Source organism: Neolamprologus multifasciatus, chromosome 3 (assembly GCF_963576455.1).
Source record: "Neolamprologus multifasciatus chromosome 3, fNeoMul1.2, whole genome shotgun sequence".
Lineage (NCBI taxonomy): Eukaryota > Metazoa > Chordata > Actinopteri > Cichliformes > Cichlidae > Neolamprologus > Neolamprologus multifasciatus.
This window is the reverse complement of record NC_140441.1, coordinates 18,748,686-18,773,577: the sequence shown is the minus strand read 5'-3', so window position 1 is coordinate 18,773,577 and position 24,892 is coordinate 18,748,686. Positions and strand designations below refer to the sequence as shown.

At 41.1% G+C, this 24,892-nt stretch overlaps 1 protein-coding gene across 3 annotated transcripts in view; it reads right to left on the bottom strand.

Annotated features, from left to right (window-relative positions):
* Positions 1-24,892, bottom strand: part of rgs12a (regulator of G protein signaling 12a) — a 44,262-nt gene that overhangs the window by 7,938 nt on the left and 11,432 nt on the right. For all 3 annotated transcript variants that reach the window (XM_085140353.1, XM_085140336.1, XM_085140347.1), the window contains exons 4-16: positions 12,753-12,774; positions 10,059-10,228; positions 9,139-9,231; positions 7,368-7,511; positions 6,549-6,731; positions 6,310-6,457; positions 5,562-5,659; positions 5,105-5,296; positions 1,926-1,999; positions 1,684-1,810; positions 1,157-1,253; positions 835-890; positions 233-344 (exon numbers count right to left, since the gene is read on the bottom strand). In XM_085140353.1, the coding sequence (XP_084996479.1) occupies positions 233-344; positions 835-890; positions 1,157-1,253; positions 1,684-1,810; positions 1,926-1,999; positions 5,105-5,296; positions 5,562-5,659; positions 6,310-6,457; positions 6,549-6,731; positions 7,368-7,511; positions 9,139-9,231; positions 10,059-10,228; positions 12,753-12,774 (1,516 nt within the window). The remainder of the gene's footprint in view (positions 1-232; positions 345-834; positions 891-1,156; positions 1,254-1,683; positions 1,811-1,925; positions 2,000-5,104; positions 5,297-5,561; positions 5,660-6,309; positions 6,458-6,548; positions 6,732-7,367; positions 7,512-9,138; positions 9,232-10,058; positions 10,229-12,752; positions 12,775-24,892) is intronic.

Genomic DNA, 24,892 nt, shown 5'->3' with positions numbered 1-24,892 from the left:
ACACAGTTCAAGCACATTTCCTCACTTGAAAGTTTCCAAACACACGGAAGAAAAGGATTAGCTGGGTGTGACGTGCAGCAGAGCGGCCTCGCTCCTCTTAAGAGAAAAGAACCCTCATGGAACTAACAAAGACACAAGTTAGTCCTAAAGGCAAAGCAAAGCTAAGAATTCCACCACAAGTTGAAAAAAAGAAAAGAAAGAAAGACAAATAAGGAGAAAAAGGGGGATTTACCTTCAGCTTCATCTATATTAATCTTTTTCTGTTTTCTCTTATCCCTTGGGAGTGCTGAGTCTGGTCCACTTGGCCTCACAGAAAAGTCCTTTGGTGCTGACCTCTCATCTCCCTGCAGATTCAACAATAACAAGGTACTCTATTAAGGGGATGGAGGGACGATGTGTTGTGCGGGGAGGTCGTAAGGGGTGGGGTGGGATGGGGCGAAGCTAAGCACGAGCTGCTAAGCACCCTACTGAGCAGTTTGTCCAGATTTACTGAGACCTTCAGGTAAAGATGAGCTTGGTCCATCTGTCGGGTGTGTCTTTAAGGACCCTGATAGAATCCAGACTAAGCAGGACCTGCCTTCATATGGTGCAATAACTCGAGCGGAGAAAACAGGAGCGAGTGAGTCAGCCATAGGCAGTGTTAGGAAGAGGAAGACCCCAAAATAACAGTAATAATAATAATATAAAAAAAGGAAGTAAACACCAACTGATAGCTTAGCATTGGCTCAGTGTTAATAATGTTATTAAATGATGTTGCAGAAGCAGCAGCAGAAAAAGACAAAAACACCACTTTTTTTATCATTGTGTGAGAATAAAGATGTGACGAGTACTCACTGTCGCAGAAAAACTCCGGGTTGGGTGACTTTTTAAGGAGGAAGACTTGGATTTGTCTATTTGAGAGAGAGAGAGAGAGAGAGAGAGAGAGAGAAACAGAGAGATGTGTACATGAAAAAGTCATCGGGGTGAGAAACTGATGAGGAAGAGCGTGAGACAGAGAGGGGAGGAGAGGGTGCTTGAGGCGTAATGAGAGAGACGTCTTGCAAAAACTCGTACACGTTAATCAGCAGGATGACAGAGGTGGGCGTGATTTACATTTTTCTGGTACCTTCATGAGAAAGGACAAACCAGTTTTGGTTTTTTTTTTGTTCCATTCTACCTTTGACTGAACAGGGATCTGCTCGCTCCAGCACAACTCGCAGGCCGTCCAGACTTGATATGGGGGCACCCAGATCCAGAGGCTCAGTCTCGCCGCTCTATTATAAAATAAAATTTGAAGGTCAACATGTTAGTATCCTCACCTGTTGTGCGGAAATCTAAATACTGCTGCCGCGCGTGTTCCTTTGCTTAGTTTATAAACCACCTTTCAGCTCTGGTCTACTGTATAATACAGTATAATGCCTGGAAACCCACAGGACTAAAATAAATCTGACAGGGGTTTAGGGGGAGGAGTAGAGAGTCGGCATGTTTGAGGAGTGTCGTCATTCTTAATTATAGCCCCGGTGTTTCGTCTTAGCAGGCTGGGCTGAGTCAGAGTGCTAACCACTGTGTAGAGATGGAAAAGGATGCGGTCGTTTTACCCCCCTAACCATGATACTCCACCCTGTGGCACAGTCACACACTACACAGGCTGCTGTCTGGACACACGGGAGTTTCAAAAGGATTAAGGCACTGGGGACAACTTACTATTTTGGCCACAAGATCAGCGAGGTGGAGACCATATTTGGCCACCACGGGCCGCAGGACCTCAGTGACTGGCTTGGTCGGCTTGGCTTTCAGCCCCACAGAGCGGTTAATGGGCACCAGATCCAACCTACCAGTGAGCCGAGAGCATCAAAGTAAATGTGACAGCAATGAAAGCAGAAACGCAAAATGAGAAACTGAAGGCGATTAACAGACTCAAGGGAACACTGATCGGTTGTTCATACCTAAACAAAGTGCGCTTCTCCAGTCTCAGGTCTCTGGAGCTTAGTGTCATACAGTCTTGGTCCAACACTAAAGGCTAAGAGGGGAAAAAAAAGCATAAAACTGCACATTAGCAGCACATAAAGAGCCAGGATCAAACACAGTATTGAGCGCTATAAACAGCAATGAAAAAAACAAATTATCTGTAATTCTCTTTTTAATTCACTTCGCTGCTTATATTTGCTAACAAGTACTCCTCAGGTGTGCTGTACCCAAATATTTAAGTGTCTGGATATTGGAAGTATTTGTTTTTTTGTAAATATGGAAAATATCTGCCATCTTAGCTCAAGTGCGAGGCTTCTGTTTCACACTGAGCACTGATCATCACATTTCACTTCACCTCATTCTCGCCGTTATTAGAATCAGTGACTTTTCATGCACCTCTAACGAGCTGCTGTTAGAATTAACTGCCTAGTGAAAAATCTTCTGCTTCTTTCTCTCTCCGTCATCTTTTTACGAGGTCACACGGCCAAGATCGCGGCACATCCATCATCTTTTTTTAAAACATTTTTGTTGTTTTTGCAGCAGCATACAAAGATTTGTTTTCACAGTAATATGCAGCAGTAGTAAAAACACTCCCCCCCTCACCTTCCACCCCTGCTCTCTCCCAAACCTACATCAAATAAAAACACATAAAATGTGCATACATTTGTGCAGTATGTGGTATTTATACATCCATCATCTTTAAACTGTGTACACTAATTTTGTCAAGATGACGTAAAAATTATAAAGTCACAAGACACACCCCGGCCTGCTGAAGTTCCTTTTTCAAGGTAATTATTAGAGATGGCACGATACCACTTTTTTATGTCCGATACCGATACCGAAATCATAAATTTGGATATCTGCCGATACTGATATGAATCCGATATAGTGTTTTTTAATCAATAAAACTGTTTTTTTTTATCTTGCTGCATTTTGTTCAAACTCAAGTTTAAATAAACAACAACACTAAAGCTATTCTGTTATACCTGTATGTAAAAAATACACTGCACCCAAAATATTTCATAGTTCAGCAATACTGATCAATCTAATGAACTTAAACCTACTCCATCCTCCCTATTCTGGTATTTTAAAGAGTAAGCAACGTAACCAATAGGGTTGCTCCCAAAAAAAAAAAAAAAAAAAAAAAAAAGGAACCACCCCCCCCTCAACCTCATGATGCTTAATCGACGTAATCAACTTTAATTTGATGCAATGTGGAAAAAAAATGCACAGAAATAAATTATTTTTCAAGAATAATTAAATAGATTCAACATCTTTCTTCAACAGAATTGCAGACTGCACAGATGGTACCTTCCCAAAGGAAAAAGTACTAGCTTACTAGGGTATATTAGACTTAACAGTTATTATATACAGTAATGGACTTCTATACTTTTTACATCAGATTAAAACTTTGGGTGTAAGATTCAGATAATTATTTATTAAAAGCTCGACATTTTAAATGAGAATAAGAAAGAAAAGTATGTCTTTGTGCCCCCTTTTCCCTGTTCATGCCCTATCGGCCCCCCTGGCTAAACTTTGCTAGATCCGCCCCTGCACAGTTACCAGCCGTCAGCTACATAGAAAAGGATCCTGGTGTAGAAATTAATATTCAATAAATTCTAACAACAGATTAAACATGCTGCTGTTGTTCAGCCGCTGGTTTCCTTTTTCTGGCACGAAGTGGGCCAAAAACAATGAAGAGAGACAGACTCACGACAGAAAAGCCGATCAGCTGATCATTAATCAGTTTCATGATTGAAGTAGCAGCAGAAGAGGGAGGAAGAGAGAAGAGGCAGTCGCTCCATATATCAGTTGTTAAGCTTAACGCTGGAATGCTTTACAAACATTCAGAGACGAACTTACACACTTGCTTTACTTCTCTCTGGAATCACTTCCTCGGAGATGAAATGCCGGATTGCTAGCGAGGCTACAAATACACACAGCCGCTCTATCACGTGACGCACACTGCTCCGACGTGCTACGGTTATGAGCCGAGTTAGGCCATGTCGCAAGTTTTGTGAGGTGCTTTTTTGATATTTAATGGATCGGATTACATTTTTTATTTCTCTCCGATATCCGATCCCGTAATTTAGGTTAGTATCGGACCGATACCGATACGTAATATCGGATCAGTCCATCTCTAGTAATTATGTGCATTTTTTTTTTGTTTTGTTTTTGTAATTGTGAAAAATGTCAGCTTGACACTCTCCTCATTCAAAGTAATGATTATCATGTTCACTGTTTCAAACTTCATCAGCTTTTAGTGAATAATTATGGGTGCCCCAGCTTATATTAGAGAGACACACCTCCCTGTACTATCCGATGCCTGACAGATATATCAATAGGGCTAATACTTCTTTGGGGGGTTCCTGGAAGCACACCTGCTTCATTATATTATTAAGCATGGCACACGCAATCCTTTATCTTAAAATTAGATTTTTGAAAACTGGGTTTTGGCATAGATGAGCTTCTCAGAAGGCTGATCATTTTCTGATCTATTGGTATCAGTATTTCCAAAGGCCAATAAAAGACCATTTTAAGAGGTTACACACTTTGTCCACAGAGGACACATTGGAGCATCCGTATTGGCAACAGTTTTAGAACACCACAAACGCAACAATCAGCTGATCCCAGCAAAACAAGGAGTGTAAATGAGTAATCTGTGAATCGTTGCAACAAGATTACGTTTAAACTGCGTTGTCATATTATGTCAGTAAGGAATCACAAATATTTGCACATAACAAATTTTAGGGAAATACGTCTGTTTCATGTATCTCGAATTAAAAAGAAATATTTGCCAACATATTGGCTTTTCAAGTAACCGAATATTGGTATTGGTATCAGTCTTAAAAATCCTATATCAGTCAGAGTAAGCAGTAAACAGAATGTGACCTCTATGTGAGATAATGTGTTTCTTCTACCCTTTCTTTGATGACTCTCAGATAGTTTTTGAAACCAAAGCTTTGTCTTTTTCCTTCTGATAAGTTCTACAGAACTCAAAAGTCTCTATTTGGGAGAGACTCCTAAAGGCTACATTTTATTTTCTTAGTGTAAGCACAGCTGAATAACTCCGCTCAAATTGTTTCTGTAGCAGTGCTTAGCTTACTGGGACAGCAGCAGCAGATGTATGCAGCATTTGTCAGCAGTTTGTTCTCACCTTGTCTCCTCCCACCAGGAAAAGGTCAACGGCGGCAACATTGACACTAATGTTCTGGCAGAGTTCTTGGAGGACTTCCCTGATGGAGGCACCTGGCCGAAGGCTGACAGAAGAGCAGGAGCCGTTGGGTAGCAGCACGCTGCACTGTTTGGGAGCACGTTCCCACGCTCCAACCGAGTGGCGATTATCAGACTATGGTCAAAAAATTAAAAATAAATGCATACATAAATAAATACTTTTTAATATTTTTATATATATATATATATATATATATATATATATATATATATATATATATATATATATATATATATATATATATATATATATATATATATATCCATAAACACTCCATGGTCTGAGAAGTATATAAAAAAACTGCTGCGGCCCTATTATAATAGCTTCACCAGACATTGAGCTCTGTGTTGCCATGGTGACCTGTCCATAGGAGTCTTACCTCAATCTTGCCAGCGGAGCAGGAAATGGGCATCTCCAGACTGGTACCGGATGACAAGGAGCCCTGGGACTCCCTCCTCCCATTACTGCCCCAGTAATCTGCACAGTGCAGCGCAGAGTACGACAGATTAGTGGACGTCAGAGAGACATGAGCGCACTGCTCATTTTACATGACACTTACAATATGCAACACCGACGTGTAATATGACTAATAACAGTGTTTCAGTATCGAAGTTGGTCACTGGAAGATTTTGGCAAACAGAAAGGCGCGTTTTATCAAAGAGAATAAATAAAGGATATGAGTGGGAGTTGGAGTTTCATTTCAGGACAAATGCATTTAGAGAGAGAGTGTAAAATGTATATTTAGTCACATTAAGTAAGAACAGAATGAGAATGAGAAAGAAACTACAAGTAATCATTACTGATGTAAGCCTAAAAGTCAGAAAACGGAATTGTAGTTGGTTTTAAAACCTCACAAAACTATCACTATCTTTTAAACCCTTCCTTGGGCCTCCTGAGTGTGTCAGGACGCAACAAGTATGTTTTTGCCAGGGTACCAGTGGTATGTCTGTGTGTTTCTCAGTGTGTGAGAGACTTCCAGCTGTGTTTCTTCACTTCTACCCTGCATGTATCTCACTCCAGCCCTGGAGCTGGCACTGATTTGGTGTCTTATTCAAGGACAGTTGAGCACTGCAGACGTTTGTGTCGGGGATGTTTGAAACATTCACCGTTGTCAGTTCACTCCTTACCGAGGTTAATGTCTCCGATGTCCTTCTTCTTTGGACCCTTCCCAAAGCTCCTGTTGCGTGACCAAGAGAAGAAGCCACGTTTCTTGTCGGCGCTCTCGTCTCTGCCGTCTTCATTCAGTGACCTCCCCGAGCGCTGCTTTCTGACGTCCTGTGGATTGGGAGGCAAATAGACCCGTTATCCGTCAGTCTGGACAACAACCGCACAACTCCATGAGAGGTGTCTTTAATAAATGCTATACCTTTTTGGGGGTCGACAAGGTGGAGCGGTCAGAGCTGGCACTGTGCTTTGAGGGGGCGGGGCTGCAGGGGATTTGGTAGGGGTCCGGCAAGGGCTGACCGTCCATCTCAGCACGCATACACTCCTGGTAGAGGGAGGACTTGAGGAAACGCGAATAGCTGTCAAATTTCATCAAGTTGAAGATCTGCAGACGTGGCGAGAGGGGGCGATGAGTAAGACATCGCAAGTGAGGATTTGAGAAATTTGGACCAAAAAAAATACATAACTAAATAAAAAGAGAAGAGAAGATGTGCGATAGACAAAAAGCTGCTAGTGTTAACATATGGTTACAGCTCATGTTTTGACAGCGGCCTTAACGGTTAAAATTTAATCATACTCATGTGCACACTGAAAATATACAGATCTCTGACTGTGTGTCTATGGGGCTGTGCTGTGTGTACAGTATGTGCTAGGTTCTCTGTGGGTGTATGCCAGTTTGTGTTTATCTCTCTGGTAAAGCCTCAGAGCCCTTTTGTAAACAAATGCAGATGGCCACCAAAAAAAAGCCAATATGCTTGTGCTAAGTGACTAAAGGCTAGATGAGAACAGAACCCCCTACTGCACGCAGAATCCCTCCTCCATTAATACTGTCTAGAAAAAGCTTGATCCTCAGCTTGATACCGAACAACTGAAGAATTCAAATGAGGTTCTCACAAAGGGCCTGTCACTAAAAGTCAAACTGTTTGTTGAATGTTTTGATTACTGCGGGAGCACCGCATTATTTATCCGCTGCCTCATTTGGAACACTAATAAATAAACTCAACAGCTCTCTCATTGCTACCTGTAGCTGCTGGGTCTTGAACATGTCAGGCCTTGGGGAGGTTAGGACGTCATCGGCCAGCTGGGCTTGGCTGTCGATGTTGACCGGCATGGTGGCCTTGCTGGACAGGAAGCTGTTATAGATCTCCCCTGCTCTCTGGGACAGCTGCAGGAAAGAGAATTGTTGAGAATTTCAAGAAAAACCACCGAACATTTTGCTGCCAAATGCACCAGCTTTCTGAGTGATGCATTTGAGGCAAATAAATGACCCTCAAGATGTGATGAGTGTGTGTATTATGCTATGCTCCAGTGACGCAAACACCATCATGCTTGTTTTATGGTTTGTTTAGCGATTTCCCCCCAAAAAAGGGTATGCATCTAATGGAAACATGCTTGCATGCAGTCCTTAAACAACCCAGAACCATGCAGCTCTACATAGCTTGAAGGTGATTGGTTGAAAAAGTGGACCGAAACAGGAACAGGGGAGTTAATGGGAAAAAGCACAAAAAAAATCCAAAATAAGACCAAAATAAAGCATGAGAGGCACAGATGGTGGCCGCAGCACTTTTTTTTGACTGTTTTTAACACTTAGTTTCACTTCAGCTTTTCGCATGCTATAAGTTTGCCCTTTTCTATGGCTGGCTGAAGGACCAAAAAATTTACTTAGCCCACATACTGGCTGTTTGTGACACTGCCCCCTAGTGCAGTAATCAGCTACATGTAAGCGATATCTGTTACAGTTAGACGTATGCACAAGTCTTTTTAGAACCTTTCTTGTAACCTGGGTAAGTGGCTTATGTCTTTGGCAGCATTCATTTATACTTTCGCACGCTCTTAATGACCTTGTGCTTATGTCCAAGTGTTGTATATGCAGCGCCAGCCACAATAAAAAGAAATTAAAATCCCGGGACACTGTTCTTTCCGGGATCCTCACTTTTTTTCCCCTGTGAGCCTTCATAATGAGGGTATGACTTCTTCCTTATACTAAAGTCATTGTTGATAATATCTCAGTAATAAAAGTGCAATAGTTGCGGGTTGCGTAAATGCGTTGATGTAGTTACATTTCCAGGTACGTGCACATCAGGTCATGGCGTAAGTTACTTTGTAGGGTCTCAGGGGGGCTACCTAACTATGATGTAGATTCAACTGTAAAGCCGTCTGTAGGCAGTGCATACGACCACACCATGTTAGAGCCTTCCCCCTCTTTTTGGTTTCCCTTTCAAAATAAAAGTCCATTTTAAGAGTCTACATCAGCTAAGAGAGCAGCTTGGGTTTAGTCTGAACCTTTTAGAGAGAAGTACGTAGATTAGCTAGAGTAGCTGAATCTTGAGTCACTGTTGGTGGTCAGAGGGCCCGGTGGCGCCAGTGTCCAGCAGCCTCGCCTCTGTCAGTGCGCCCCAGGGTGGCTGTGGCTACAATGTAGCTTGCCATCACCAGTGTGTGAATGGGTGGATGACTGGATGTGTAAAGCGCTTTGGGGTCCTTAGGGACTAGTAAAAGCGCTATATAAATACAGGCCATTTACCATTCAAAATAAAAGCTCCACATACGTTATAGGAAATTAGCAGTGTGCTTTAAAGTATGCTAGACTGTCAAGCTAAAAGAGAATATATAAATAATACTTATTTAATTGTGTGACAAATGATTTACGGGAAAAAAGAAAACTCAGGTCTTAAACACTTCATATTTTTTAGTATGACCTGTATCTTTGGTTAAAGGGGATAATCCACCAATTCACAGTGGGCCCCCAAACAAAACTGTGACTGGATCTGCAGCTGCACACTGTAGCTTACCTGCTTTTTATCTGTTGCAGGGACATGACTGAAGTATTCACAGGCCTGCCAGAACAAGATATTCTCCTCGCTGAATTCTTTCTTGAGAAATTCCTGTGGAAACACACAGTAAAAGAGGGTTTTTTTTCCTCTGTCTATGTAATCTCAACTGGTGATCACATTCTCATCTTTCCAGTTCTGCTGCTGTTGAGACCAGTCGAGCGGGCAGATATTACTGGGTGTAATGTAACAAGATTGGTGTAAGTGTAGGCGCAGGATGGTGTAGGCGAGCGCCGCTCTGATCAGTGCTGAGGGAAGGTGAGGAGGGAGGTGGTTCTGGGATGGAAGAACTTAATGTTGAGCTTTCTGAAGGTGTTGTGGGCTAAATTCAAAAGCACATCTTTTATGTGGGAGGAAATGGTACATGACAATAAACTCACTCACTCACCAGGGTTTAGTTTTAGTAAATGGCTCTTCACTTTAACCAGACGGAAAAGAATTCATTTATATCACGCTACAGCTTTTTTTACACTATATATCAACTCTTTAATACTAATATTAATAGTACATCTGGATGTAAATATTTCCCTCTGAAGACAGTGAAGCTCAGAATTGAGCTAAAATGGATGCATATTAGTCATCAGTTGAACAAGTACAGAACTAAAATAAACTGGCAGAGAGATAATTTGGAAGTGTTTGCTAACACGTCTGTCCGTGTTGCAGTTGGAGCTTGTTTCTATTAATCTCAGAAATATTAAATAATGCCTCAAGTATTCAAAATATTCTTTCCTTTTTTGCTCATTAGTCCCCAAAAGTAACATCTGGAGTTACAGGACTTTGATCTACATCAGTGACTCAAATCTAAAGCACAGAGAAGCTTTCAGCAAACCCCTTAATAACACTCTTGATAACCTCTGAAAGGATTCTTTCTCCCAGCTTACCGAGAAGTAGCGCACACCCACGGGATCCTGGAGGAGACGCTCAAAGCAGGAGGACCAGCTGGCCACACGCTGCTCTGGAGCCCCTCGGTTGCTGCCTGCTCCTGGAAGGCTGCCATTACTGTTCAGGCTGCTCTGGCTGCAGCAGCTCTGCAGCTGGATCCCACTATAGTCTGCGAGACAGGAGAGCGCAGTGCAAAGGTTAGAGAGCGCTAATGCTAAAGGGTAATTCCAGCCAGAGGGGGGGTACCAGAGCTAGATTCTCCACTGTGGCCTCTCACCCTTTCTAAATATAACAGTGGTGTTTTGTATGTTTTACTTCCTTTGAGCAGTTTTAACTTCACCGAATGTTTTTGAGAATGAAAGCTACAGTTGGACTGCAATTAAATCCATGGCAAATGGAAATGAGAACCTCGTTAATCAGAAATTTCCAAAGGTAGGTACATCAATCACATCTGGCGCTCGTGCTAATACTATTCTTGCAGTCCACCCAAAATTCTCACAACCTTCAATAATTTCCTTTCCTTTAGCTGAAGCAAATCTGAAATAAAGGAAATAACACACAATTTGTCAGAAAATTAATGATCCTGTTAGAGAGGGGAAAATTTACCCTAAAGCTTTTTAGACTAGAAAGGCAAGAAGTGCACAAAGACACAGCAGAGGTTGCTCACATTGCACGAGGGAGCAGCAGAAAGAGAGCGCAGAGGATAAAAAGGAGGAAAGAAAGAGGCGACACAGCTGATTACAGGGAAGGCCACAGGGAAGTGTGGGTGACAATACAGGAGCTGGTACAAAGCTAAAGTGGTGGCCTCGGCCTACACAGTACCTGCTATCATGGCGGCAGATGGCCACTTTAGAGCTGTGAGCAGATCGAGTGAGGAGCGCACAGTAAAAACAAAAAAAACAAAAAGGGTCTCAGCCAAATTGGTCACACATACACGGTTGTCATTCTGTGGAAAGTCAATTCGCTGGCGCAGGCGACCGAAATTAAGCGGTTGTTTTTACATTTCAGAAAGGAATGGTAGCACGGGCAAGTAAGGTGTAGTATTGCATATCTTTATCTTGCCAATCCACCTGCATGAGTGGGCTAGATCTGCAAACAAAATAAAAGAACTCTAAATAGCAGATGACATCACTGACAGTGAGTAAGGCTGCGTTCTATTTACCTCGGGTAGTGACATCACTCCCAAGTTGAGCACATTCCAGTAGCCGGAATGTGTCGGAAAACCAAGGATTTATTTTGCTCCTTGGCGAGGTGGAACACTTCAAGCATCACTAGCAAAACCATGCAGTAGTTTTTTTTTGTTGCACTTAAAAACTGTGCTTTCACGGGTGGAGCACGGTCAGTCTGCATGTAGCTTATTTGTCGAGTCACAAATACACAACGGTGGTTGTACTGACTGCAAACGTACAAATAGTACAGCAGCACAAACTGCTTTACCAATGTTTAAAAGCACAGCCGCCATCTTGGATTGTTAAGTCAGGCTCAATGGTGCCGCTCTGATGGGTCGTTCCAAAATAAGCTGGAAGTTCTCAGTTGGAATCTGAATGTGGAACACCGTCTGAATTTGTTAAGTCAGGGCAGCACCACCCACGGCTAGCTAACAATCTAAGATAGTAGCAGTGAATGTAAACAGTAGTAAACCTGTAAAACCTTTAATCCTTTCTGCCACTGTTGTGTATTTGTGACTCACTAAATTTGCCATATGCAGACCACTGAAAAGTCTCTATCCAAGGACGTGCTGTTTTTAAGCACACAAAAACAAGTACTATGCTGTATTGTTAGCAATACCAGGCTCTGTGGTGCTAAGAATCAAATCAAATGTTTTTTTTTTCCTTTTTCTTTTTTTTAACATTACATTACAACTGGAACAAGCTAACTGGGGAGTGATGTCACTCATGGGTTCCTAAGTGTCTGGAATGGAGGTATGACTTTCTGAGTTGGAAGTCCCACTTGAGGCTGTTGCTCCCATTGAAAATTCTGACTGGGAACTCGGAAATTCCCATTTCAAATGGAAAGAAACATAAGGTGGCCTCTGTATGACCTTCCAAGCCTACACCATATCATAGTTAAAGTAGATGTCCAATTAAAATTAGACTAGTTTTCCATAAATTATGAGTAAACATATTTATTTTAACAGTACGGTCAAATGAGTCCTGGTCTGAGGTTTTCTGACAAGCTATTTGTTTTGACTTGGCTTATTGTATTAGGACTGAGGGCCTATGTTTACTACACTGTTGGCTGCTCAGCTAATAGACAGCTTTAGAAAGCAAACAGCCGTGCATGTCTGATCCACATCAACGGTGAAAGAAGCGGAGCTGCACTCCTCAACACAGCCTCGGTCAGCCTGTTAGCAAGCGCTGTTAAAACTGCTATGAAAGGGAAGACCAGACAGCATCCAAGCTTAGCCATGAAAGCAACCCAACCACGCTGGGTAAACAACAATTGTTAACGAGGCATGCTGCCTACAGCGAATACATCATGCTTGCTAAAAGACTTTTTATTAGGTCACTTTATTGAGCAGCTACAAAGTTCTGTGTTGAGGGCGGAATATAAAATGAGAAATAAAAACAACAAAAATGAACCAAACGATGAATGCTGAAAAGACTTCAGTTTTAAGATTGTAACTATTCATAAGCACACAGATTGAATTCTTCTCCACACTCTCATTAAAAAAAAAAAAGAGTTGCACTTACCACCATCTGATGAAGCAGCAGACTGGAAGAGAACAAAGAGAGACATGAGTGAGAAGTTGCCCTCGTGACCTCCTGCGCAGACACGAGAGGCTGAATGCTGTGCTGGTAGCACTGTCCATTCAGGCATCCCTGTGAGCTGTGTGTAAGTAAAACTGAGTGTGCTGCTTGGAAAGGGTTGGACCTTGGGGGAGCTTACACAATTACTTTATGTGGGTGGATCTCGACCCCCGTACCACGGACAGCTGTTCACACCTCCACACTGGTACCCCACCCACAGCTCTGAACTAACGTGCGCATTCCTGCTAACTGCAGTCACAGGATCAGGAGTCATCAAGGCAGACTGCTTAACGATGAGCTTTTCACTTGTTAATTCGGAGAGTGGCAGTTTTATGCATGTGTAGATGTCCCTAAGAAAGGCAAATGACACGAGCTCCCCTACTGGGCACGGACATCTTTTTAGAAGTTTAGAATTGGCATTGTAAAGCGCTTTGGGTGCCTTGAAAAGCGCTATATAAATCCAATCCATTATCATTATTGTTTATGTAGAGCTGCAGAAACTAACCCATACACTGAAAGCAGATTGAGAGAAATTATCATTAGGAATCCCCAGCTGATTACTGGTTTGACTGACTATCTTCACATTTTCAGCTGAGACAAAGCAAGATGAATTGATTGGGATAAATAATATGTGGATTAATTCACAATGGAAATCATTTGTACTCAGAGCCCTAATTGGAGTGTAATTACAGCCAGAGAATAAGGCTAAATAAAAACACCACCCATGTCTGAGCTTAACATGGATAAGTGAATATTAACTTGGCAATACTTCAATTTAAAATCACTGCCTCTGCGTTAGGCTTGTGTAAACCCCACTAATAAAGAAAGATTTAATGTGCAAACTGGAGAGCCACTGCATAAATATATATTTGCATGCAGGGGAGGATATGAGAGGCAGAATCTTAGGGCTTTGTCCAAGAAAACTCCAAAAAAAGAAGGAAAAATAAGTGTGCGTTGGAGGATTCATCTGAAAAGGAGGCACTATTTCCAGAGGAGTGTTTTCTGAGCTGCCACTTCAAAGTGTGAATACTCAGTGCTGATAAATACGACTAAACAAGGCTCTCATTGCCACGCTCCAGCTTTGGTTTCAGCAGCAAATAGACTTTGTGCTTTGGTACACTCACGTAATTCTGTATTGTGGAGCTGTAATATCATAAGAGGAGTGACATAAACAACGAAAACAATGAACGTCGACTGTTTTTGTCCCCCCGCTCTGATTATACTCATTGTATAAACTCTTATTTTTCAATTAGGAGCTTTAAATCGGTCAGCTTCAGCACAACCTCAGATGGCAACCTATTCACTTTATGCACAAAGACTAGGGGGATCGGTCATGCTCACCGACGTGACGGCTTGTTTCCATTTTGGGAATGACCACATGTAAAAGATCTATCAGACATAGACCGCTAAACCACTAATTGTCCATCACAGCCTTCTTTACAACTCTGCCGCTGCTGAGTCCAACCCCTATATCGTCAACACCCAAAAAAGCCACCCCTTCTGTGGTGGCTCGCATGTGTACAGTAATCATGGGTGGGTAGGATGAGGACCAACGTGAAGCCAAAACAGAAGAAAGAGAGAAAAGAGAGAACACCCATTCCATCTGTCTGTTCCTATGGGTCTAAAAACAGCTAAACCTCAAACCTTAAATATATAGTGCACCACAGCTGGAGTCCAGTTTAAGAAAAAAAGGGGGAAAAAAAAAACCCAAAAAAACTGTGACGTGAATTTTGGTTTTGACCAAACAAAAGGTTAAATACTGAAAACAGAATTAGCATTTTAGCTATTCTCCGTGCTTCAATACTCACATCTATATGGATGACAAATTAGACAACTATCCATGTTGTGCAAGAGCAGAAATTACACAAAAAGTGGGAGAGCAGCGATAAATCACTTGCTTGTGACATTTGTTGCAATCTCCTGGTTCCAACCACAATCATGACAGATTTATCCCAGTGACAGAAACGTCTTAAATCACCCAAATAAACTCAAATGTTGCAATGTTATTTGATCTTATCTGATTAACAGCCACATTATAAATTATTATCCAAATTAATTAAAATTTGCAATTCTTACATCGGTGATTTGGGGGTTAGCTGTGGCTCACGAGGTCGAAAGGTCCCAGACAGCGAACTTTAAACCGAGATAGAGGCATTGCATGCAAAAATAACTGCTATGTTAAGTCTTGATTATACGCTGTTGCCGGCACGAACAGACACCACAACCTGATTAGTCATACTTATTATACATCTTTGAGGTCGAAGCATTGTAATGTAAAGTCCACGTGGTCAAACGGACATCCACAGGAACCTCAAGCTCACAGTGTGATGACGAAGTTTATGTCACTCGGACCCAAGCAAACCAAATCGGACTTGTGGTCACTTAAAGTATAACGAAGACATAAATGGGTCCCTGTCAGTTTACTTTCCTACCCCTTTTAATCACACAGCAGTTCCACCCTACAGCATACTCTGCTTTACGCTCAGTTTTATTGTAAATAGGAGTGGACTTTACTTGATACAGCTTAGTGTTAATGTGCTATGAGTGGAAACTAATTATTGACAACATAAACTGTTCAGGAAAGTGCTTACTGATGTTACACATATGCAAGCATGTGTGTCATTTTCCCACACATGCATTTCCCATTTTTATACAACTGCACTTCTTATTGCAAGCTGAAGAGTCACCCCCCTGCTGGCCATTAGAACTTATGAAGGTTTGCACTGGTCTCATTTTACAGACTCGGAAGCTCTGCCCACATTTTCATGTCATCTAGAGCCTGACTGATATAGAATTTTTAAGACAGATACCGATATTTGGTGGTTTAAAACTGCTATATACTGGCTGATATTTGTTTTTCTTTCAGACACTTAAAACATCAACAGATTTTTCCAAATTTTGGATGTTTAGTTAATTACTTATATACACTCTCTGCTCAACTCACCTCAGATCAGCTGGTTTTTGCGGCATTCTTTTAACAGGGAAGGTGCAGAGTGTTCTCTGGTGGGCAGACTATGCAACTATGTATAACACGATTGAAGGATATTTTCTCCCAATCTCTTCCTTATTTCAAAAAGTTTCATTAGAAGTTATAATGAAAACAACAATAGATCAAAAATAGCTAATATCAGCCAGTAATACTGGCCTGCTGATTAGTCAGTGGAGTTGTAATCTCATCCATGTCTAAACCAAGAGGTCAAAAATCTGATTCAAGATACTGGGTTCACCAAATATGCGGCTGTTCAGCTTGTTACTCTTTTTAAATATAATGATTTCTGCAGAAGTGGTTCCATACATGAATAAACTAACTTATTATCTAAAAGCATTTTGTCAAATACAAAGACACATGTACAAATGTGTACTTCTAAAAGTTGGCAAGATAAGAAGCGAAATTGATATCTGCTGCTGGAGTTAGACCACACACAAGCAGACATGTCAGTGTGTTGTGTTTTTCCAACTCATTATTGCTTCCTTGCCCACAAGTCTCTAACAATGAGGCCAAAGTGATGATCCTGGCACCTCTAGTCAGTAACACCTCCTTCCTCTGTTGACACCTCTGGTGACCAGCAAGAGCACTGTGGGTGGCGCAGTAGCACTGCAGGCCCTCTTTGATCCCTTTTATAGAGTCAAAAGTGAAAATACCCCATTTTCCAAATGGAATTTCCCTAAAAAGCTGCAAGTCTGTCAACCAAATGGCCAATATCACAACTGAAGTCACGGCGAGCTTGCTGGCTCTAAACAAAGCACGATCTGGCTCTCCAGCTGGAAACCACTCTTTCAGCTTTACTCGGGTACAGCCCCCCACGCCATACAGTCTGGCATCTGAAGACACCACATGCTGAAGGAACGTAGAGGATCACACCGACAGATCTTTGTTTGTGATCTACCACAACTGAAACTTTTATCAGCGTGAAATGGTTGAAGGACCAACTCCATTAACACCTAGTTAATCACACTGACTATCACCTCTCACAGAGTGTGTTTCACATGTTTAAAAAGTGACTTCTTTTATCTTTTGAGCTTGTTTAGGCACTTCTCTGCTCTCAAAAAGTTGGGTCGAGACGTTGCCTTTCCAGAAATTCCTCACACTTCTGTACAAAAAGCCTGGTCTAAACTTTAACACAAATAATGGCCGATTCCAGCACTCCACAAAACAAAACAGCCGACAAGTCCCTGCCGCTTCAAACAGCTGTTCTGACTGAGAGAGTGCGAAGAGCGACAAAGAGGGAGATTAATGACAAAAACAGCTGAGTGAACACAAGCAGTCTCCTCATTTCACACAGGAGAGGAAGAGGAGATTCGGCCAGCAAGCCACTGTTTACTTACAGTGTTGAAGTTCCAAGTCCTCTTGAAGGAAAGTCTCTTTTTGAGACTCATTGTTCCCTAGTCTGCAACACCAGCGGCACGCAGACAGAATATGTGTGTGTGTGTGTGAACGCATACCTGAACATTCCCCACCCAAAACTTTGCAAAGCATGTTTGTACAAGTTGGGAAGAGGGAATAAGGGAGGGAGGATGAGGAAGAAATCTGACAAGGTACTGGAGGGAGGGAGAGAGAGAGAAAGCGAGAGAAAGAAGGTGTGTGGGGGGGGGGGGGTGCAAAGAGAGGAAAGAAAGATTTCCTTACTCTGCAGCTGTTGCTACGGCAACCCGCTTGACAATACATACAGCCTCTGCCACAGTGGCATGAAGGAATCAGATGAATTAACCCCCTTTTATTCCCCTTGCAAAAACACGCGCTCGCTATGTGAAAACCACACCGGCCTTCCCCCTCTTTTGTTTCCAGCCGGGGCACTCGCTCCCTCTCGCTCTCTCTCTCAATTCACTCAAGAAAAAAAAAAAAAGAGAGAGACAAGAATGACCCAGTCAGCTCAAATTGAGACCATATGAATTTTGTTTAATCAAAATAAAAGTTTGTAGTCCACAAGCCGAACCCTGAGCTTCATTATCCGCTGTCACAGAGCGCTATTCTTAAACTTCAAGTGGCAGCCGTGTCAACTGGCGTTTTTCTGCATCACTTTCAAATCTGGCATCACTCCTCTCTGCTCTGCTGCAACACTGTGCCTCCACATATCTGGCAAATCTCTACAATCAACATGTCGACTGTTTTTAGACCCGCTATTATTCTTAAAGCAGGGGTTGCTCATTCTGAGGTTTTCCCGTGGCAAATGACCTAGCATTCGTCGGACTTAATAGACACTGTATCTCATCCACTCATTTCAGCAACATTAAAAGCTTGGTTTGCATGGTAGATTTCTCCTCTTTATTAAATTTCCGCATGCTCGATCGCTTTGGAAGTTAAACATCTCATTTGAATGGCTGTGCTGATTATTTGGGTTTGGGGTTAGGGATGGTAGTGGCATTCTTGTGGATATCTGGAGTGGGTGTGCGCTCATGTATGTAAATGCATTTAAAAACAAATAGAAATGAGGGAAAGAAATTGCTGAGTATTGTTTCAAATAGACTAGAAAGCACATCTTTGGACAGTTTCTCCTTGCAGGCTCTCACATATATACACATATATCACTTCCTGTAGTATCAAAACCTGAATTGTGCATTTTAACCTCCACACACCTGGCATGGTTTTTTAAAAAGTTTCAGAAGTAGTCAAACTCAGGTTTGACATGCTGTCAGACAGGGAGCTTAAGGCCATCTTAGTAGATGTTCAGACTAAAGAAATCCTACTCAATGTGTCAGTCTGCTATGAGAAAAAACAACAACAACATAGCAGTACCTGTTGCCCATAGCTGCTTTATGCTGTGCCAAAAGCTCCTTCTTCTGCATTTTAAATCTTTGCAGGCATCTTGTGGCAGGAGATAAAAAGCAGCACATGTTGATGAATCTGCTTTGAGATCATGCACATCTTCAGCTGCGTTTATTAACTCAAATGCAAATGAAACTAAGCCATTTACCCCATTCAGTGCCACACGCACCAGGTTGGTATGTTATTATCAATCCTGCGTTTCAATGTGTTTAAAGTGCAAATCCTGGAAAATCTGTGTATCCATTTGTAGAGTTGTTGTTTCAAAGCAGTCACTGCCTTAACAGGCTTAGAGTGAATTTATTTAATCACAAACCCTACAATTTATATCCCGTTTCACCCAGGCTTTTAGCACCTGGTACTGTGAACCGATGCAGCAGCAAAACACCCACGTAGTGCATGCCTCCAAGACCTGCCAATTTGCTCCAAACTAATCCACAAGGAATTTGCACCTTCATTTATCTAAGAGAAACAGCCTCTCGCTGTAAGTTGTAGCAAAACTACACGTAATGTCACTTAGTTAAGTTTTTTGTAAATATGGTCCTTTTTTTCCTGCCAGAGCTTGCTACGTAAGTATGCCCTCTGAATTAATGAAGTTGTCTTCCTGAAGTGAATGTGGGAACTGCATTTACTGGTCTGAACAAAGCCTTGCATCATCTGGTGTGCACTTCACACTTCCCAAAGAAACAAACAAACTGCGCTTTAAACTGGATCTTTTGAAAGGATTCTGCACAGAAAAAAAAATAATAATCTTGCAACAATGTCTGCCCGTAATTTAATAAATCTGTTTACTAGAGCTTGCTTTTATCCAGAAATTTAAAGAAAAAAGGGAGATGTATAAGACAAGCCACTCACAGGTGAAAATTGTTATGATTTTAGACTGGGCTGACACAGCTCCAGGAACGTCTCAAACAACTAAGATTTGGGCTGTAAGGTTTGAGCACAATAATCTCTCTGTATACTTTAGTGGCATGATGGTGGAGACACAAAACCCAACCTCAGGATATCACAAGCTAGTGTAGTCCTTGTGTCCTTGTGTCGGTCCCAAATCCGGATAAATGGAAGGCTTGCGTCAGGAAGGGCATCTGGTGTAAAAACTGAGCCAAATCAAATATGCGGATCCATCCGCTATGGTAACCCCACGGGAAATAACAGAGCAGATGAAAGTACCTTCTTGTACTTTACACTGTAGTGCAGAACTAAAAGGCTCAATGTGTACGCTTTCATGTAAAGCCACGCTGATATGTCAGCTGGAGAGGGTTTGTCTATCTTACTGATGTCAGCATTTGTGCTTGCTCTTTAGTTTACAAAACATAATGTAAAGAATTATGTTGGGACAATGTAAAAATTGTGGTATTACACAGTTTATCCAGCAGAGCTGTTCGATGAATAGAGAAACCAACATAAAAGTGCCATCTGTATACCTTCAAAGTGTTCTGGCATTGTTTTTACAACTCTTTGTCAGTTCATCGTACTTTAAATTTACTCATTTTTTTGTTTTTGGAAGGATAGAACTAGAAACTGTATAATATGGACGTAGGCAGCGTGAAAATGCTTTATCGGACTCTTTTTTTAATGTCTTGAGTTTGGTATTCTGGCTGCTGTTTTAAACCAAGCAAGGGCTGGATTACATAAAATCACCCAAAATTATAAGTTTCATTCTGTATTCAGGAAATCTTAAAAATAGCAATTGAAACCATAAACTAAGTGAGTCAACCTTTTCTAGCCAGTATAAATAATGCTTATAGCGCCTTCCCTCATTCATCGTTACTAGGGGTGGGACATTAGATTGCAATATCTCAAAGAAATGATGACATATGACATTTACATACATTTACAAACAAAAACAAATACTGAACATTTGAGTAACATCACCAGCTACTAGCATCTCTCCTCATGTGCCTCCATAGCCTGATTTGAGTTGACATTGTGTTTTTGACTCAGCTGGTGAAAACATTTTACAGTTTACTTTTTGCAGAGTATAGTTTATTATTTAAGGTTATTTAAGCTTCCTTTTTTTCAGTCCTAAATTGTCACCGGAGGCTGACAAAGGCCTCTCATTCTCAGACATGTCTGGGCTTGTCTCGTTGTTGTGGGCACTAGCAAACATAAATGCATGACATTGATTTATCATTGATGTCATGATATGAGATTTTTATATTACCTAGAAATTTATGGTGTGACATGAGGCTGCCCTAGTTGTTGCCTTATTTGACTGAAATGTATGAACTTCTATTCTTCTTAAATAAATGTACATTATTGGGCAAGTGAAACCCCAAATAACAAACTACTTAACAAATACAAAATCCGATTTAAACATTTGGTATGTGTAGCTAGTTAGGAATCCTTATAATATGGTCTAAACATAATCTTGTTTTGTTATTACAGCAAGCCATAGAGTGTTCTCTGGTGTACAAATGGAATGTCAATACTCATAATCTGGTTAAAGGGTGCGTCTCCCATCTCTTTTTTTACATTTTTAGTTTTAGAATTTGTCCATCATAAATACAGATACCCATCTATCGCCAAACAGTTTCAGGTTCCTTATTTTGTACCCTTAAGTAGATTTGTTCTGCAGTCGTCATTTATCTATCCTCACATGGACACTCTCAATACAACCACAACAGACAACAATTACACATATTGCAAAACCGCTAATATCGACCAATATATTGGCATGCCAATATATCATTATGGTTCTAGAAGAGACCTATCAGGATAAAAATGTTTCAACATAGGATGAAGTTGATCAGTCATTTTGCATTTTCTTCTAAGTGGACAAGAACTTAACAGGGCCACCAGATTCTCTCATTGTCATGAGAGCAAATACAGTATATACAAGAATATTTGCACATAGAGAGATATCAGGAACTTTTTTGCTCCCTAGAAATCAGCAATGGCATGAAAAAACCAATATAAGTGGGACTCTATTTTAAAGCAAGGATAAAATCTGTCATGCAGTAATTAGAAGCTATTTTTGGTGCAGAGCTGAGTCATCCATAGCTCCTGTCACAAAGGACACAGAACAGCCCTCCTCAGCCCTTTAAGTCTATTCCTGCCCTTTGACCTCCCTCGGGCGGAAAACCTTCTGCGGCCAGGTGAGCACGTCTCAGCACACAACAAGAGCAAAGCATGTTAAAATGCCTTGAGAAAGGGCATTTTTCTGTTCTTTGCTTCAGCATTCACAACTTAAGAAGCCGTCTGCTGCCACAAAGTGAATAGGTTTTGTGTGAGTGGTGAGCCTCTACTTAATTTAATCAACACACGAAAGATTTCTAGACAGGCTTTACAACAGCAATAAGTGCTGCTTGTCACAAGACTAATTGCATGGTAAGTTCTCAAACAACCAACCCTGACCCAAGACGGAAAATAATCTAGGCCTGCTATCTGTGGCTTCCGACAAACTATTCCCTGAAAATAACATCAGAAAGCGCCTTGCATGAAGGCAACTTCCTTTTGAGGGAGAGAGGTTGAGGGTGCGGCGGCTGATAAGAGGGAAGACACATCTCTTTTCCAAACATGCAAGGAGTGTAGGGAGACAAGGAAAGGGACTGATTTGGAAAATTATGAAACTCCTGACAGGCAACACTGTGTTTGATTTTTAGAGGATCCAATGTTTTTACTGTGATAATCTTATTTGTCACGACAAATCTGCAAGGCCGTCCTATCAAATTAGCGAGGATCTGATGAGGTCAGCATGGTTATGTGATGCAAAAGGGGCAGGAATGGGAAAAACACGAACACAATGACCGTCTTGTAAGATCTGGTATCGCTGTTATGTCTGTGGTTCAAGGATTGTGAAACCACACTCAGACCCTTCAGAGAAGAAGATATTTGATGACTTGTACAGAGCAAACAGTCATATTTGTGACTTAATGTCATGAACTGTTGAGTAATGCTGTTTGCCATATAAGGCCCAGAAATGAAGGCTGGACTTGTGATCCAACTGAGCTTCACGTGTTCTTGGTTAGTTTTGATTTTACAGTGACAGTTTTGAAACTTGTTGATTCTTGCATGACGTTAGAAGGCATGTGACATCGCTAAAAACACCGCTCAAACCATTCAGCATTTGAATTTGACAAAAATAAAATGTTTTTTTGGTTTTCTTCCCCACTATTTCTAGATATAAACTTGGAAAAACCATTACAGCAAAAGGTCTCTGTTAATGTGTAATTATTCCATTATACTAACAGAGGAGTGGAAAAGAACAAAAGCATCGTCTTTTTGATCAAGACTCTCATCTCATCTCGCCATCTGCTTATTCCACAGAAATAATTTAGATTAAAACACAAAACAAAAACATACATGGAAAAAAAAAACATGCTGAAGATACTGTAAATGTCATTTAGAAATTTAGATCTAAGCTTGTTGTGTTATTCATGCATACAAAGATCACTTCATCCTCCAGCGTGAGTAGGAAGCCAACATTTCCATTGTGCTACTGACCTCTGGGAAGTTTAAGTGAAACGATTTCTTATTTAAACGGATAACAATCCATAACAGTATAATGCTGCTGAAATGTCACATGTCTGGCCTTTGGCTATTAGCCACATGAAGGGTCCACTTAGTTTCCATTTAGTAAACAAATTATCTCTTCAAAGACTTGTATGAGTGATTTACATGGAAGAGACCGTCAGTACGCTGCGTTTCATCTCTTAATCCCAATGATCAGCAGTAATCTATTGCCTGTTCCTCAATAATTACAGGTTAGTCAGAGCAGATGGGTAAAGCTCTGCTTCTGTCTGGATTAAACTGGCATTTGTATGGTTTGTGTGGTGCGACTCGTGTGCTTGTGCGCTTGTTGCTATTTTTTAAAAAGTTGAAAGGTACTTCTAGCATTCCTCTACTGCTTTCCTTTTGCTCTACTCGTTGGATGGTCAGAATTGTGTTGTCAGATCAGTTCTCACTACTGAAAGTACTGTTTGATTTAGACACGAGGCCTTTAAACCAAACAGACACACAATTGCAATGAAAGCAATGACCTGTTTTATTCTTAACCATTAGATCATCAACTGGCTTATACTCGAGATAAATACAGTTTCATGCATTATATTGCATTCTCATATTCAGAGCTACTGTGTAAAAATGAAAATGTAATAAAATTAATTACACGGGTTGCCATCATGTGTGAAAATGGTCTGACCACCAAGCCTAAAAGCATGCATGAAAACAGGACTTCAACTCTATTTGTTGTAAAGTAACACAGTGTTAAAGCAGGGCCGCATACAAAATAAGCAACAAATGAGAAGCCTTTCGATTTACAATTCACAGCTGAACTCCACAAAAACAGACCAACTTCAGAGAAGGCAACCAAAACCAGTGATCAGGACCTTTCCCACAGCAGTTTATTATCACAGTGAAAGGGCTGTGTACACATGAGCCTGGAGGGCTGGAGGTGAGTAAACCACATAAGACGCGACCACACCCTCCTGCTGCTCCCTTTCTTTTCCACAAAAAGAAAGAAAGAAAGAAAAACCACCAGAAATGGACTTTCCAACCTGAAACCAGACACCTATAATTAGCTCACAGTCCCTTCAGTTTTTTACCAAACTAATTTTTTTTTAAGTTTTCTGAAAAGTCTGGGTGTATGGCTACATTTGTTTTATGACGATAAGATTATACTAATACTATTTGCCATCTGGAAATGTAACAAGGCCATATGTTGCAGAATACAAGAAGGAGCATAATTCTTTACTTCCTCTTTAAGTCCTACTGACCTTAAACCCCTCTGTCTAATCCCTTTGGTCATGCTGGGAACCCAAAGCCACTTTAGTGAAACGGGAAAGAAGTGAAGGCAAGTTGGTCCAATGTTTATCACTCAGGCCTAGCAGCTATAAGATGTCCTTTAGATTGTAAGGATGTATGGTAAAGCTCACAAATGTAAAATTACAAATAGGTCAAACAGTTATTTCTGTTTTGAAAACAATCAGTCAGTTTCTGTTTAAAGGTGACGGTGACCTATAAAAACAATTACCATCATCACTTAACTGCATATACTGGAGCAGCTTTGCATGACTGCAAGTTCAAAATAATCCTTATTTATATTATACTGGGCCTTGATGCAGCCATCATTGGAAGACTTTCTTCTGATTGGCTGCCCCTCCTAACTAGAAAAGCTGTGCTCAGAAGATGACGATATTAGGGATTTCCCCCTCTCTGTGACATCAGTGAGAGCCAAGAGTTGAAAAACTTTCTCAAACTGGTCATTTTATAGGGACCTGAAGCCTGAGCTTTTGACTCACCGAGGTTACTTGTATGTACCCTGACCTAATTATTCAATACTCTGGCCATATTTAACTTGGGCATCCACCACTGCAACAAT